Source organism: Onychomys torridus, chromosome 7 (genome assembly GCF_903995425.1).
Source record: "Onychomys torridus chromosome 7, mOncTor1.1, whole genome shotgun sequence".
In the NCBI taxonomy this organism is placed as follows: Eukaryota; Metazoa; Chordata; class Mammalia; order Rodentia; family Cricetidae; genus Onychomys; species Onychomys torridus.
Genome location: NC_050449.1, coordinates 69,558,460 through 69,576,097, shown reverse-complemented (window position 1 = coordinate 69,576,097; position 17,638 = coordinate 69,558,460). Strand labels below are relative to the sequence as shown.

Genomic DNA, 17,638 nt, shown 5'->3' with positions numbered 1-17,638 from the left:
AAAAAGAGTGAATCAATACATCCATAGAAGAGGAAACAAAGCAGTATATACTCTATGCAGGCAGCAGCCCTGTCCTTGAATGCAATCAAGTTTCTTTCCCTTGTTAGAATTCTTCTAATAATAGTGTTTTCTAATTAAAAGCCCCCATCTTTTATGTTTCATCTTAAACCAGAACTTTTCAACTCAAATTTTTAAGCAAAATAACCAGAAGCTAAAAAATGCAGGCTGCAGCCACTCTCTGGGAAACAAACACTGGCTGTCTTCGTTTCCTAACACTGTTCTTTCACACCAGTCTACGTTTCTAAGTTCTAAGTAGTAGGTGTCTATTTCAAGTTCATACTTGGGGTCATGTGAGCACTGCAAATAAGCCACCATGCTAATGCAGTTGCATTCTTAAATGTGTACTTCACCCAAGCTGCCTGTGTTTGACTGTATCTACCTGAAAAAATAGAGATGGAAGATGGTTTTCAGTAGACTTCTACATCTAGCTGACTTTCATGAAACACTGGGTGCTTATGTATTAAGTGGATACACAGACTTAAGAAGAGGACCATTCTGGCCACTCCATGCTCTAGCATTTAGTTTCATTTTATAACCCCATTTCTTCATCACTGTTGACATCAAGATACTAATAAAACTTTTATTTATCATGCTTGTCTGCATTCAAAGATAGATGATTTATTCTTGCCTGACAGCATTTGTCTGACTCTTTCTTAGTGAAGGTCTGGATCCAGAATCCCACTCCATATACACAGTCATTTAAACCAACCCACGTATGTGGGATAGTGTGCGGCATATCATTGCATATTATTCTGTACTCATAAAAATTTGCTCATTTTACAAACAATAAGGACTGTGAAGATGAGTTAATACAGGCTCAAGCTTATCTTTTAAAATAAGTGTCTTGATTTTTAGTGTCATGAAAACACTGCCTGATTAAGAAGGACTATACACTAGAAATAAAATAATGAGCAAAGTGAACTGTGCAAGACATTCCCATTCAATTCTATCCATCTCTCTGTCTTTTTCTGTCTTCCCTCTCTCTCACACACATACACATACATACACACATACACATACACACACACACACACACACACACACACACACACACACACACACACGACTGTTTCTTATTGCCAAATCATAAGGCAGTGTTCCAAGAACTTTATGTTAAGTTCTGTCTTTAAATAAACCACTTGAACAAGCCAAAACCACTGACTTTTTCTTGGTGTCTACACAAAACTCTAATTCAAGTTTAGTTTCCTTCAAATTCAGTCCAGGTGCTAAAATAGTCTTCTGGTTTTCAAGGAACATTCAACAGACTTTCTCTAGTCTATATTCATATTTATTATGCAGTTGCTAAGCATTCAAATATGTTGTATTTTCTGGATTAAAGTGGCTCCATGGTGAATTTGTAGGTCATCAAATTCATAGACACTCACTTATAAATTTATGTTTTTCCCTTTAGAACTCTGTGATTATTCCTCTAGGATCTTGTTTTCATTATTTGAAAAGGCTTTTGTGTTTTTTAGAGATCAAGCATGTGTATTTTAAGTTAGCAATAAAAAGAATAATAAAAACAAACAAACCATTTCTTTAAAATGAATTCAGTTACAAATCAATGCAAAAATGTATAGCCATGGTAAATTCTGTAAGTTTTGCCTTTAATGTATTTTAATTTATAGACTTAGAATTCCAAATGTTTCTTGGGGTTTGGACCTCAGGAGAAAACCAGTGTTTTTAACTTTTATTTGCTTTCAAACCTAAAATGTAAACAGAGACCCTCCTTCTACTTTCTTTCTTTCCAGGCCAACTCTTAAATGTGGATTAAAAACCATGATCAACACAAACAACCCTAATGGTTGAATGTCATGTTTGGAAATTAATAGAGCTTAGTGCAGAGTGTGGCTTTGGAGAGGCAACACAACACCAAGTCTCTACTGGGCATGATCGTCATCATCTCTAAACCAGAGCGCTGTCACAAAAAGTACAGAGTTAGTTCAGGGGAAGGATCTGGAACTCGGTGAACAGTGACTCAGTGTAAACTTGAGGAATATGGAAAATCACGGAAATCCACAGGCTAGGCACTGTCACAGTGATGTTGTAGGCACATGATTCCAACAAAACCTAAGAAGGGGCTTCTTAAATACAGGGTTACAGTTGAGCAACTGTACAGCATGTATTCAACTAGGACTCAACATAAGTGCATTTATTGTGTAAAAAATTATATTTTAAAATGTTGGTTCTGGGTTGGGGATTTAGCTCAGTGGAAGAGGCAAGTGCTAAGCCCTGGGTTCGATCCTCAGCTTAAAAAAAATGTAATAAAATGTTGGTTCTTTCTGAGACAAGGCACACTAAATCTTCTTGGGAAAAGCCCAGACTGGCCTCATACTCTAAGAAATTCTTCTGCCTCAGTCTCCCTAGTGTTTGCCACCAGGCCCATCTTTATATTTTCTTAAACTATTTAAAAAGTGTAATTTATTTTTTACTTTCCCCCCACAACTGTATACATGAATACAAAGTTTTTTCAAGATAGCAACCCTTCTCTTCCCACCCCAACTCCTCCTGCATCGCCGTTCATGAGATTCATAGCTGGGTAGAGTTGTTGATAACTTTTCTTCCCTAGTGGCTAGCATATTTCTTACATATGATGAACAGAGAGCATCAGTGAACATGGGCAAACAAGTATTTCTGTAGTAGGCTGCAGAGTCCTTTGGGTATATGCCCAGGCATGGCATAAACTAGGTCTCATAGAAGATCTATTTTCAGCTTTCTGAAGACTCTCTATCCTGATTTCCATATGAAAACCACCAGTTTGCATCCCCAGCATCAGCGACTAAGCATTCGTATTTCTGAGTCTTCAACAGCATTTGTAGAATTTGATGTCTTTTATCTTCTTAATCTCAGCCATTTTGATGCAGGCAAGATTAAATCTCAATACAGTTGTAGTTTGCATTTCACGGACTGCTAAAAACATTGGACAGTTCTTTTTAGGTCATTACGTTAGGAGATTGTTATTGTGTGTTCTTAAGTTTGGGTCTCTGTTCTGTTTCATTGACCCACATGTTTGTTTGGTTTATTTGCCAGTGTGATGCTGTTTTTATTACGATCGTTCTGTAGTATAACTTGAGATGCAGTATGATTGACCTGACAGCATTATTCACAATATTACTTGTACCAATCTATGGTCATTGAGAGATCTTTCGATCTTCTAGTGTCTTCCCAAATTTCTTTCTTCAGAGATTTAGTTTTTCCTTGTAGAAGTCTTTCTCTTCCTTAGTTACACATTTTAGTGTTCTAGGGGCTGATGTAAATGGCAGTAACTCCAAGGTTTCCTTCTCAGCATGCTTGTTATTTCTATATAGAAAAGTGACCTCTTTCTGCCAGTAAATTTGGTATCCTGGGACTTTGCTGAAAGTGTTGATCCTGTATACTCTGGTGGAATCATTGGGCTCTATTATGGATCCTATCTATGCTGGTGAGTTTTTGTCAATTTAATACAAACATAGATATATCTGAAAAGAGGTAATCTTAACTGAGAAAATGCCTTCATAATTTTGGCTTGTAGTTAGGTCTGTGGAACATGGTCTTGATTAATGATATAGGTGGGAAGGCCTCGTTGACTGTAGGTGGTACCATTCATGGACAAATGGTCCTCTATGGTATAAAAAAAAAAAAAAAGCAGGCTGAGTAAACCATAGGAAGCTAACTAATAAGTAAGCAGCATTCCATCATGATTTCTGCTTCAGCTCCTGCGTTGAGTTCCTGCACTGACTTCTTTCTGTGATTGACTGTGATGTAGAAGGTCATGGAGAAACCCTAAGACACTATCATATCATCTGCAAATAAACATCATTGACTTCTTCTTTTCCTCTTTGTACCCTTTGATTTTCTTATTTTGTCTTATAGCTTTAGCTGGGGTTTCAAGTGCTATATTGAAAAGAAGTGGGAGTAGTGGGCAGACCTGTCTCATTTCTTATTTTAGTGAAATGTCTTGCAGTTTTTCACCATTTAGGGTCATATTGGCTGTGAGTTTTTCTTTTATATATAGTCTTTACTATACATTTATTATTGTGCTGAAGTTAAACCATTCCTGCATCTCAGAATAAAGTCAACATAATTAGGGAAGGTGACTGTGCTGGTTAGTTTTGTCAACTTGACACAAACTAGAGCCATTTGGGAAGAGGGGAGCTCAACTGAGAAGATGCCTCCATTAGATTGGCCTGTAAGTAAGTCTGTGGGGCATTGTCGTGATTAATGATTGACGCAAGAGGGCCCAGTCCACTGTAGGCAGAGTTACCATAGGCTGATGGTCTTGGCTTGTATGAAAACCAAGCTGAGTGATCCATTGGAAATAAGCCAGTAAATAGACTTCTTCCGTGACCTCTGCTTCAGCTCATGTCTCTAAGTTCTTGCATTAAGTTCCTGCCCTGACTCCCCCATCATAATAAACTGTAAGCCATAAAGTGAAATAAAGCTTTTCCTCCCCGGGTTTCTTCTGGTCATGGTGTTTATTGCAGCAATATGAAAGCAAAACAAAACAATGACTTTTTTGTTATGCTCTTCTATTCAGTTTTGTAGGAGGCTTTCTTTCTTTGGACCACCAACCAGCTCACCATTCATGACACAGAGACCAATTATCAGTTATGAATGCCCAGCTTTATCCTATGCTCGTCCACTAGCTCTTATCACCTAACCTGTTTCTCTTGATCTATGTTTTGTCTTGGGGATTTTTACCTTTCTTACCTTCTGTATATTTTACTTTCACTGCTTCTCATGTTTGGCTGCCTGGCTTCTTGCCCCAAGCATGTCCCTCTTTTACTCCCTCATTCTCTCCTCCTTCTTCATCTCTCAAGCCTAGATTTCTCCCCCTACTTTTTCTCTCTGCCCACCAGCCCCACCAAACCTTCTCCTACCTAGCTATTGGCCACTCAGCTTTTTATTAGACCAATCAGCGCCTTAGTCAGGAAGGTTAAACAAATGTAACACATCTTTACATAATAAAACAAATACAGCATAAAAAAATGTAACACATCTTTACATCATTAACAAAGACAGCATAAACAATTATAAGACACCTTTACACAGCTAAAGTAATATTTAGCAGCATAAACAAATGTAATACATCTTTACATAGTTAAAATAATATTCCATAACACAGTTTGCACATTTTTTAAAAAATATGTTGCATGTATACTCATCAGAGATACTGGTTTATTCTATTTCTTTGTTGTATCTTCACCTGGCTGTGAATTAGAGTAAGGGCAGCTGTATAGAAGTTTAGAAGTGATCCTTTCCCTTCTAATTTTTTAATAATTTGGGAATTATGTTGAGAATTCTGCTATAAAGCCATCTGGACCTGGACTTTTTCTACAGTCTGAAAGCTTTTTATTGCTGTTTCTATCTCCTTATTTATTATGGTCTGTTTAAGTTGTTGATCTCTTCTTGGCTTAATTTTGATGGTTTAGATGTGTCCAGAAATCTATCGATTTCTTTTAGGATTTTCAACTTAACTAAGTATATGTTTTCAAATCCTAAGTATTCTATTCTCTCATGGTTCTAGTTGGTGCCTGTTATAGTGCTCCCCTACCAATCTATAATTTATTAATTTAAATCTTTCCTTCCTTTGTTTTGGTTAATTTGGCTAAGAGGCTATCAATCTTTTATCTTTTCATAGGACTAGCTCTTAATTTCATTGATCCTTTGAATTGTTTTTGTTTGTTGATTTTGTTTCTACTTCATTAAATTTTTTGCCCTGGTTTTATATCTTCCTATCTACTGGTTTTAGGTTTATTATTGATTTTTTTTAAGCTTATGAGGTGCAGCTTTAAGGTATCTCTTTGTGCTCCATTTGAATTTTTAATGTAGGTGCTTAGTGCAATAAAGTTCCCTTGTAGGACTGTTTTCAGTGTGTCCCACAGGTTCTGGCATCTTGTGTTTTATTTTCATTTATTTCTGGGAATTTAAAATGTTTTCCTTTTTTATTTCTTCATTCATCTTTCTTTAGTGTGTTATTTAATCACCCTGAGTTTGTGTAATTTCTAAATACCTTTGCTATTGATTTTGAGTTAACTAAATCATGGTCAGGGAAGATTCTTGTAGTTACTTCAATATTTTTCTGTTTTCTGATTTGTTTTATATTCCAGTATGGGATATATTTTATAGAAATTTCTATGGACTCCTGAGAAGAATGTACATTGTGTAATATTTAGGTAAAATGTTCTTTAGATGTCTGTCAATTTCATTTGATCTATGATATCATATAACTCTAAGTTCAATGCATACATGTTTAGGATTGTAATGTTTTCTTAGTTGATCATTCCTGTAATCAGAATGAAGTGTCTTTCAGTGCTGGCTAAATACAGAATCTTAATCAAGAAAATATCATCATAGAACTAGCCTGCAGCATTTAAGGCATTTTATAGATTGATAATTGATGTGGCCAAATCCAGATCACTGTGGTTGGTTGCCACCCCTTGGCAGTTGGTTCTGGGAGGTATAACAAAGTAGTCTGAGTAATCCTTGAGTAAGCCCAGTACTCCTTACTTAGTACTCATCCATGGCCTCTGCATTAGTTCCTGCCTTGAGTTCTTACCCTGATGCTCTCTGATGATGTACTATGATATAGTAAGGTAAATAAATTATGTATAATATATGCTTCCCATTGTAAAATTGGCTTGGATGAGAATTGCTAACTAATATTACATGTTTACACACCCAAAATACAACATGAGAGATTTGACTGTCATAATTGCCATGGTGACTCTTGCAGCTTGATGAGATACTATGGTTCTGGCATCTATCATCTGCATTGGAGCTCCACAATAGACAAAATGCAAGAGTATTTCCTTCCAAAGGAAGGATCAAAATTTAAGAAAAATTACATCATTTCTTTCTTTACCTGTGTAAAAGTACTCATTCTTTTAGATAACTGAATTGAAATTTGGACTAAAACAAATCTTCTCTAGCTCAGATTATCTTTTATTGTTTTGTTTTTAAAACTATTAAAATCATTGTAAATATTTTGCCCTATCTCATAATAGAACATGCTTGTTTGCTTTTATTGTATGCTTAAATCTACATTGCATATGTCTTTATAAGAAACACAGTAAGCCTGGCAGTGGTGGTGCACACCTTTAATCCCAGCACTCAAGAGGCAGAGGCAGATGGATCTCTGTGATTTCAAGGCCAATCTGGCCTAAAGAGCTAGTTCTAGGACAGCCAAGGCTACACAAAGAAACTCTATCTCTGGGGGACAAAGAGAGAAAGAAAGTAAAAAAGAAAAAAGAAAGAAAGGAAGGAAGAGAGGGAAGGAGGGAGGGAGAGGGAGAGAGAGAGAGAGAGAGAGAGAGAGAGAGAGAGAAAGAAAGAAAGAAAGGCAGTAATTTCCATCTAAACTTACATAGAATATGGGGTAAAGTTTTGCCATCAGCAAATCCAATAAGTTTACCATTATATGTCACTATTGCCAGATTTTGCTGTGAATGTTTGTGGATTTAAGTCAATGTGAGCATGTCTCTTAGTTTTTACTTTTGAAAGTACATTCATAGAAGGCATGCTTTCAGCAACTTGAATACAGGTTACATAGAGACCCTGCTTCTTCTTACCTCTGAATTTTGACTATGAGAGACAACACATTCACATATTTTTTCTTTTTGTTGGCAAATATTCCAAACAGATACTCTATGGAATTATCTGGCACATTTTATTTGAGGTCCTATCAAAATTCAAAGTTCTCTCCAGAGAAGATAGATGGAAGGGATAGCCCAAAGACACGTCGATTCCAGTTTGGGAAAATGCTGGCTTTATTTTTGCCGCTAAGTTTCCTTGCTCACAAACGTTACCAATCAAATCCAGCTGGTTCACATTTTGTCTGCAGACCTGAAACCCAGTGAATTTGGCTTGGCTTCTTATTTTGCAGAAAATGTTTCACACGGCTCAAATCTGGAAATCCTGAAATATACAAACCCTCAACACGAACAACAGGAGAACAGCTGTCTCCGACCTTCACTTTTTCCCGCTTCGCTCTTAAAGGCTTAGGTGTTTTTAGGGAAGAAGGAAAAGTCTGCCACCAAGCATGAAATGATGCATGAATCATCCATGACTACCTTGGCTGTGTGGTTATGCCAAAAAAAGGAAGATTAAAGAGTTGCCACTGATGAGTGAGACAGCTCACATTTTGGCATCACTATAGAGGACAGAAACATTTAACATCATGGAGGGAAATAAGAAAAAAACAAAACCAAAACAATATTGTTACAATGTGAACAATAGCAGTCTTTATTATGTGAAGGCATTGTGTTATCTTTTCCATTTTCCAGCCTATGCTTTCATTGGCTTCATCCAGCCCCCTTATTGCCTGTAATTGGGGATGAAGTTCATGCCAAGCCTGCATAAAATAAGCAATCTTTCCTCTATACTTTCTGCGCATCAGGACTGTGTATGTGAAGTCATAAAAGCCATTTATTATGAGTGTGTCTATTTCTGGCTTAAAAGCCAAGTATTCATGTGACAGGAACATAATAGCATCAGACTCATCCCATAAAACACCATATGTGGGCACCTACATAGATACTGCTCAGGCACCTACACTCTGGGATATTATCTAAAACAGAGAACATATATAGAAAAGGATGTTTGGTACTTAGACAAATTAAGCCTCTTTGATGAGGCCAGTAAGCAACAAGTAAAGCTTTGCTAGGAATTCACTAGTAATGTCAAATAGTTTATCTTCCATTGGTATCAGGTTTTCCAGACTTTCTGTTGGAGTTCTTTTCATGAGCCCATCAAAATCCCTACGACATTAAGAGCATTGCAAGAATATTAAAAAATCACTTCACTGCCTTGTAAACTGTACAAGTGCTCAAATAGCGTTTATTATCCTCACTCGTTGCCATCAACCAATCAGCTTTCAAACTAGATAAAATAGCGTGGAATGGTATAAACTTGCCTCACGACCTATGCGAGTTCTTAGTGATCTCTAAACAGTGTGCCGCTATGCCACGGTTTCTCTTCCTCTCCTTCCTTTCTGCTTCCTCTCCTTAGGGGCCAGGTGTTCTTTGTTTTGTTGTTTGCCTTTGTTTTCCGTTACCACCAAGGCTGCCTAAACTTTCCCCCACTATCAAAATTCTTTGAGTTTATAAAAGTTGGGTTTATATTCTGTTGTTGCACCAGCACTTGGGTTTGGTGGAGGTAAACTCCCCAGAAGCATGTGTTGGGGACTTTCAGAACAACACAGTCACATAAGACCCTAGAGCTCACTAGTTTCTAGTTGTGTCTACTTTAGTTGGGAGGCAAGATACTCTGACAAGGGAAAGGCCACATAAACCAGTGGACAAGGCTTGCCTTCAAGGAGCAATTGGCTATCCTGCCCCACTGCAACATGTTATGGGGTTCTGCAAATGAAGACTGGGCTGGTGGTGTTGTAAGTACCCAGGTTGCCATGATTCCGTCCCCTCATCTTCAGTTACTGTTCTCCTAGTGCAACAGACAGCCTCAACCTTATAGGAGTATTTTGTTTATGCTACATGTGGTAGTTATTACCTTGAAAAAATACACCAAGTATATGTCTACAGCCTTAATAGCTACTTCCAACACTTCTCGGTGCCTGCTTTGATCCCGTCAGTTCCTCTCACTGTTCCATTCCAGCACTCCTGTCCGACAATGGACATATTGTTGCTTTTAATCGTTTTTATTCTTTAAATGCTGCCAGGTACCTAGCTCAACAGCACTTTCAACGGGGTGCCTTCTACTGATCCAGTGCTGGCTTAGCTCTTACTGTCCCGACGTCCGGTTACGTTTCTCTACCAATCACTTTTTTTGACTCCTATATCCAATAAACATAAACCCAGACTTCCTCCCTCCCTGGCCCTCCCCTAGCCCCTCTCTCTTATTAAGAATTCCAGTTTCACTAGCTTACCACAATGAGAGGTTCACATGGCTTATGACAATTCCTCTTTTGTTGTTATTTTATTTGGGGGGACATTCCGATTTTAATGTTGCATGTTTATCATTGCCCCTCTCCCTCCTTCCCTCCAATCTTCCCATGTCCCCCTACTCCTTAAATCCATTGCTTCTTACTCTTGAATTATTATTATTGTTATTTATTTATACATATATATTTATAAATACAACTTATTGATTTTATTTAGTACCCCTCATATTATATATGTTTAGGACTGACCACTTTCGACTGGATCCTCCTGAAGCAGACTGATTCTTCAGCTCTCAGTCGTAGTTCATGTCCGTAGTTCTTCATGCCGGGATGGGACCTTGTAAGAGTTCTCTCATCCACCTTGGCAGAATTGCTTTCTTTCACCATATGTTTTCACCCTTCTCTATTTTGACTGTCCTAGAGCATCAGGAGATATTTCCAGAATTGTAACTACATAGTATTTTATGTCCAATTCATTTTTGAACCATTAAATCAAAGCCTGGAATGATAGGATGTATGAATCTTCATATTTAAATATTCCATAATGAATGCTAAAGTGTAACTACTATCAAAACATACTTGTCTAAAGAAGAAAAAAGCATGGCTTCTACTTTATGCTACATGCTCTGCCTTGCTTAATTTTCATTATTAGCTAGAAAGTATTACCTTAATTTAGTAGAATGATAAACCAGATACAGACTTAAAGCAAAATAAAAATTAGTCCAATCCAAACATTTACCAAAATAGCAGGAGATCCTAAGGCCAATGCAAGACACCAATAACTGGTCTCTCCTCATGAACCCTGTTATCTATAGTGCTTATCTTATTTTTATTTATAATTATTAATATATATTTGTAGTCTTATTAAAGAATAGTTAGAAAACACATATTTACAAAGAAGCTAATATCTTGTGAGACAACCTAAAGTATTTGTGAACAACCACAATGTGGTTCTAAATGATTGTGATTTTTTCTCTAAAACTTTAATACTTTTCTTTGTATAAAATGCCCTTTATGAGCATAATTAAACATGTTCTAGGGAGGAACCTATGGGAAAGTCTCTAAAAACTGACAGTCCACGCTTCTGGTTCTCTAAAGTCAATGGACTCATTTTCTCCTGCTGAAAAGTTAGTAATACAAATGTACTAAAGTTTTTCCAGTTCCATATTACAGCTGCCAATCTCTGTAAGTGTGCATGAGACATGGAAGTGACTTAGGTTGGAGACTTTAAATGCTCGGAGCCCGGTATTTTAAAATAAAGTGATTTACCTAAAGGGATCATAGGCCTTTCAGGACAATGCTTTGGGATATAGGCAGATATTCTTTTTCAAGTTCTCAACTACTCACTCTTTAAGGGCCACTATATGGCTCAGCATGTGATAGCACTTGCTGTGTAGTCCTGATGACCAGAGTTTGATCCCCGTAATCCACATAAAGTTGGAAGGAGAGTACTGGCTGTACAGTGTTCTTATCTCCACATATGTGCTGTGACATATGTTCACACACACACACACACACACACACACACACACACACACACACACATTAAAGAATTTAATTCTTCTTCTAAATTGATATCTGGATTGCACAAATTTTCTCTCTCACTTATCACATGTGTTTTTTGCTGTTTACAACTCATAAGCAATATTACACTGTTACTGAAATGCTGCATATTTTATCTTTTTTAATCAATGCACAGATTTTATTTCCTGTACCCAAAACTAAACTTCTGTATGTTGTATGGTTAGAAAAAATAAGGCACTGTATTTTACAACATACCACTTACTGTCTCATCTCTTTGATGAAATGTAAAACTTCAAAGCCCTGAAAAGATTCTCTACACAATATAATTTAACATATAATTGACATGTTTCAAACAGAATCCCCTTAAATATGACACCATTGGCAGCTGCAATAGTCTAGTTTTAATTGCGCTTAAATGTGCTTTTGTGTGTATGCATGGTTATATGTGAATGAAACTAATGTACATATGAAAATCAGTCAACCTCAGAAGTCATCTACCTTGGGTTTTTCTTTTTTAATATTTCTTTTTTAATATTTGTTCACATAATTATTTTGATACAAGTCCATGATAATGCCTAAAACTACCAAAATACCATAAAATTAAAAAGGGTCATTTGTTCTTCATATTATTATGTATTAGATATAATTGCATTATCACTTATTTTACAGAAAGCCTGTATGTACAAGTAGAATAAAATTAAGCCTTCTCCTCAAGAATCATTAGTATAAATGGCTCAAGGCAATAACACAAATAACAAAATGTGTTTCATAAGCACAAAACTAGAAAATGCCCAAATTGTACACCTATTCATTTTTGACAGAGTATATTTTTCAATTAATGAGACCTGGAGATGAAACATAGTATGAACTAAAAATGTTTTAAATGAATTAGAGATTAGAGTTCCTGAAAATAAGTTTCTAATGCCAAATCATTTCTTTATGATTTTTTTTTCTTATTTGGGCTTCTTCCTGATCCACCCAGAAATTTCTGTTCCTGGATTTCCCAATGTACTGATGATTAGTAACGTGGAACTTATATGGCAATAGGCTGTATGGAGCAGAGATTGGCTGCAAGCTTCCGTACTATACCTTCTAGTCCACCTTCTTTCTCGGAGCCTTACCCTTGGATATCTTTGGGTATAAATTTCCCAGTTTTGATGAACTGTAACTATACATTTCTAGGTCTGGGAATTCATGAAACAATCTATAATAGAGGACAGCCAAGCTTTCCTATGTGGAGGCTTTCCTTCATTCCATTTCTTAAATGCTTCCAATCTGACCTGAGTCACCAAACAAATTTGCTTGCATGCTATTTCATTCTGCATTCTTCTTTCTGTTGAATTCAGCTGATGCTACGTGTGATTAATCAGCTATAATAAATCCATTAATTAATCATCAGGATTTTATTTTCTTGAAGGGTAAAAGTCACTGAAAATAATATACACAGCAGGAAAATACAGTTTTTGACCTGGCCACAAAGAAGCATGCCCTTTAGAGTAGTAAGGCAAGCAGCATCTAAAAGGACTGAATTTCTCAGAAATGCCCAAGACAACTAAGTCTCCAGAGGAGGCAGCAGTAGCCCTTCTGGAAGGTAAAAGCCAGTCTCAGTGATAGAAACGGAAGGTCTTCACACTGGTGAGAGCGCAGAGATATGACTGCAGAACGAAGGCAGGGGATTTCAGGTCTGAGTGGAGGGGCACCAGCATGCCTAGAGACTTTCCTTTGTAGGAAGCCATTTATCAGTGGTTCTTTGGAAAGATATCTTTAAAACACATTGAAATAATCACTTGTGTGAAGAAGGAGCCTTCTCCAATATCCAATGGGAAGCCTAAAACTACCCTCTCCTGTCTCTCCTCCATGGGCAAGGTTCAGTGAGTCATCCTAGAACGTGGGGTCTTTTCTTCTAATCAAGGCTTGTAAGGAAAAAGATTCCTCAATGAAATTGGCTGATTAAACATGACAGAGACATGCTATTAAAGTTTTAGCATTTCCACTTTCATATAAATCGTTGGATTTATGAAAATGGTGACATGGAACTGAATTGGTGTCGTTTATGAATATGAAACAAATAATAATGATTTGATAAAGCCAAAGTATAAGTCTTAAATATTCAGTATAATTTTTATTATTTTCTTTCAGATTATCCAACTCCTAATGTCAAAGACATTTCCTCACATAAAAGAAAGCATTCAAAGGAAATTACTCTGACTGGGTTCAAGTCTCCCTTCAATGGTCAGTTAAAAATTCTCTATGAAAATAATGCTTATTGTCTCTAAAAATCCAATGAATAAAAAAATTCTAGGTTTTTTTTTGAGATCATAATGTAATTACATCATTCCTCCCCTCCTTTTTCTTCCTCCAGACTTTCCCATACACACCTCTTTGCTCTCTTTCAAATTCATGACCTCTTTACTCATTAATTATTGTTACATATATAAGTATATGCACATATATTACTAATATAACCATCTCAGTTTGTAGGCAACTTGTATGTGTGTTTTCAAGACTGGCATTTTGGCACTGGATAGCCAGTTAATGTGCTCTTTCTGGGGAAGAGCATTTTTCCATTTCTCAGCATCCCTTAACTGTCTGCAGTTCTTTAGGTGGATTGAAGCTTGCTGGGCTCCCCGCCCTCATCCACATTAGCACATCCAATGAATTGCTGGTCTTTCCTTCCCAGGAGAACTAGTCTATGCTGTCCTGTGCATGATTGCTACCTGTGCAATTCTTTTCTTGGTGAGGCTCAAGCTGAGGTAAGTAAACGTAACTCAAAAGGGAGGGAATAGACAATCCCAGGGCCTGAGAAAGAAGGTGTTCAGTATAGCTTTACGTGGGATCAGTCTATGGAAACATTATTTAGACTTCACATGTAAGGGGAATGACCACAGGGGATTGATTTCATGAAGAATTTACAGGTACAGATGGATTATAGGTTCCTTCCAATTAAAATGTTTATCAGTTTTTCACCTAGGTTTTCCTGCAGCAAACTAAACTGTGCTGTTTCCAGGTCATGTTATTTAGAAAAATGACCAACTCACATAAGGCACGTATTGTCTAATTTAGTTACATTTATCTGAAGACCTATTCATCACTGTAGCTTCCTATATATTGACAAGTTTTGTTCAAGTTTTAATATATATTTATTGAAAGACATAGTCAATGAGGCCTCATGTCATATCAATAAAAAAAGCGCCACCATCTGATATTATGTATTCTTTGCAAATAATTTTCCTTTGCTGCTTTCATTGCCAGAATATGCCAATTTCTATATTTCTAAATCTCTGAATTTGAAAATATCTTAACTTATGTGCTGACAATAGATAACTTGCTTACTTTTAATTTAAAAGAACAACTGGGAGAGGATGCAGTTGGGATGTATTATATGATAGAATAAATAAAAAGAAAAAAGTATCATGCTCATTTGCTTATTATTAAACATGAATGCAAGTGTATATTTAATTTGTATATCAATAATCTTTATGTGTTTCTCTTTGACATTTGAAAGTTTGCTCAATCAACTGCACAGTAAATGTACACATATTGCTTTCTCAGAAGCAAGCTAAAAAACCTAATTACTGGACTTGGCAACCAGGCAGGATAAAGTAAAAAAAAAAAAGTGAGGAGGTAAACAGCCATAGCAGGGGGCCATGTACATGGCAAATGGAATGGATGCTTTGCCTAAGGACACTCAAATTCATTTATTTTTAAATGCAACAATGATTTAAAAAAATATATCTACTTCTTGGTTTCAACTCTTCTAAGCATTTAACATTTTCTAAACATTTAGTTTAACATCTACCAAAACAAACTGCTCCAAGACCTTAAACATTGTCTAAGAAGATATTCTATGGTTCCAATATATTTTTTGAAGTCCAAATAATTAAAAATCAATTTCTAAGGGAAGAAATGTGCACCTAATTGACTTTCCTTTACATGGTTTAAATATTTGGAAGCACTGCTCAGTTATTCTGCTTGCCTGGATATTCTATAACAATCACACTGTTTTGAAGGAACACAGTTTGCTAACCCAACAAAACACATAGAGAGATGGTTCTTGATCATTATTTGTTATTGACACACATCATACAAAGTTCACATTGGCTAAATGGGCTCGTGAGTCCTCACATACAAAAATATACCACAGATAGACAATGCAGTGGAGTTCCCCATGAATTAGCTATAATTATATTTCTTCTTTGTTTGAACAAAAATGCACAATTCTTTTTCTAAAAGATAGAGTGTTGTTATTATTAAACACAAAATCTTGAATTACTCTAGTATATATTTTATTGATTTGTTTTGAGTTTTTCTGCAGTACTGAGTATTGAACTTAAGTAGACTAGTGCATGCTAAGGCAAGAGCTATACCACTGAGTCACAGACTTAGCTGTAATATATTTAAGATAAATTATTCATATTAATAAGTAAAAATTATTTCCCACATAATTTAAAATTTGCTGTGTTCTGTAATCAGACCCAGAATTAAGAACATGGCAAAAATGAAATTAATTTTTTTATGAACAGAACAGAAAAAACACGTATCATCAACCACAAAGCCTCTTCCACCTGCCCCCAAAACAGAATTAGAGAATACTCCTAAGAGATTTCAGTCATATGCACCCAGCAGCCTGTCTAACTACTGCTGATACTTAGTCACTATGAAGAGCTTCACATGTGTTTTATGAAGTCACACTAAATTGAAATAGCCTGTCTTAAAATAAATTTTCAAGAAATTTGTAGTTTTAAACTCACATACTTAAAAATAGGCCATTAAATATGGTTATTTGGAAACCATAGTAAATATATGGTAGTCCTCAGAGAGGCCTTAGACTATTCCACTCTTGAAACGTTATATTCAGGAACTTCATTATCCTCGTCCCTCAGCAAAGACTCCATCCCCAAACATAAGCATGCACATCTGTAATGATCTGACACTAACATACAAACTTTTTCTCTTATCTTTCCATAGGATATCAAGTAAAAAAAGAGATCCCTCACCTATTGAAATAGCAGGAGGAGTCATCACTCAGTGAGCCACAGATCACTATCAACTCCAAGTTTTTGTGGTAAACCAATGGAGAATTACATTTGCCAACAATACGATTTAAGATGGATTTGACGATATTCAGTCATTGTATACAACAATGCCTGGCACAGTAATATAGCATAATCACCACAGATCTGTTCTTCTTAAAAAAAATATTTGAGTAAATACTTGTAGTGATGTCATAACTAGTTGATAACATTTCCTTTGGAGACAAAAAGTGCCATCTAAAAGAATTTTTGCTTGAATGGTATCAGTACAATTATCAACTTTTCTCATAATATGATTCAATGTAGTTAGTGTTTTATTTTCTGAACATTTTTATAGTTTCCCATTAACTTGATCAAATGAAATGCTAATGAGAATGCTGAATATATTTGTTATTTGCATATTCTTACTTTGTGTATAATCATTAAACAAATCATTAACATTAAACATATTTAGTTAGATGATTGGTTCTAAAAATAAAAACTGACACCTTATGAATTTTATAATTTAAATTATATTGAATTTTATTTTTAGTTTGGTATCTTAATGTCCATAAATACATAAAGCAACTACAGTGATAAAGAAAAGTCACTCCAATAACGATGTATTTTATGGATTTAATTTTTCTTTGCTGATTAATCATGAAATTCTGTAATAATAAAGCCATACTTATATTGTCATTTTCTATAGTTTTTTTCTACATTGCTACTTTGTTCTGGCTTGTCATCAGTGTAATTGTATTTGAAAATATATCTACCAATTAATGAATATACACTTTACAAATGCATACAATCACATCAGCATTCACTGTTCAGAATCTTAAGATTGTATTGTTTAGTTACACAAAACATAAATATTTAAAAACTCAAGGACACCATGTTAGTAATTAAAGATACATTTGCAATTGAAGGTAAAGTGTTTTCCTCTTGCTTGGTTTCATTTTTTATTAATTGAAGTACCTACATTAAATTAAACTTGAACCTAACATTTGGCTCTGTATATTTAGGGCAACTAAAAAGCAATATTTTACAATTGAAAGCAGGCAAGTAAGACTTGGTAAATCCCAAATAACCACAAAGGATTGTGGACAGCCAACTGCAGTGGTTCTCAACCTGTGGGTCACAACCATCCTGTGAGCCATGACCC

General features: G+C 35.8%; 1 protein-coding gene across 1 annotated transcript in view; it reads left to right on the top strand.

Annotated features, from left to right (window-relative positions):
• Gfral (GDNF family receptor alpha like) overlaps positions 1–17,396 on the top strand; it is a 43,739-nt gene extending 26,343 nt beyond the window's left edge. Inside the window, exons 7-9 of the mRNA XM_036193712.1 lie at positions 13,601–13,693; positions 14,142–14,214; positions 16,430–17,396. Of these exons, the coding sequence (XP_036049605.1) occupies positions 13,601–13,693; positions 14,142–14,214; positions 16,430–16,493 (230 nt within the window). The 3' untranslated portion in view covers positions 16,494–17,396. The remainder of the gene's footprint in view (positions 1–13,600; positions 13,694–14,141; positions 14,215–16,429) is intronic.
• Positions 17,397–17,638: the final 242 nt, after the last annotated feature.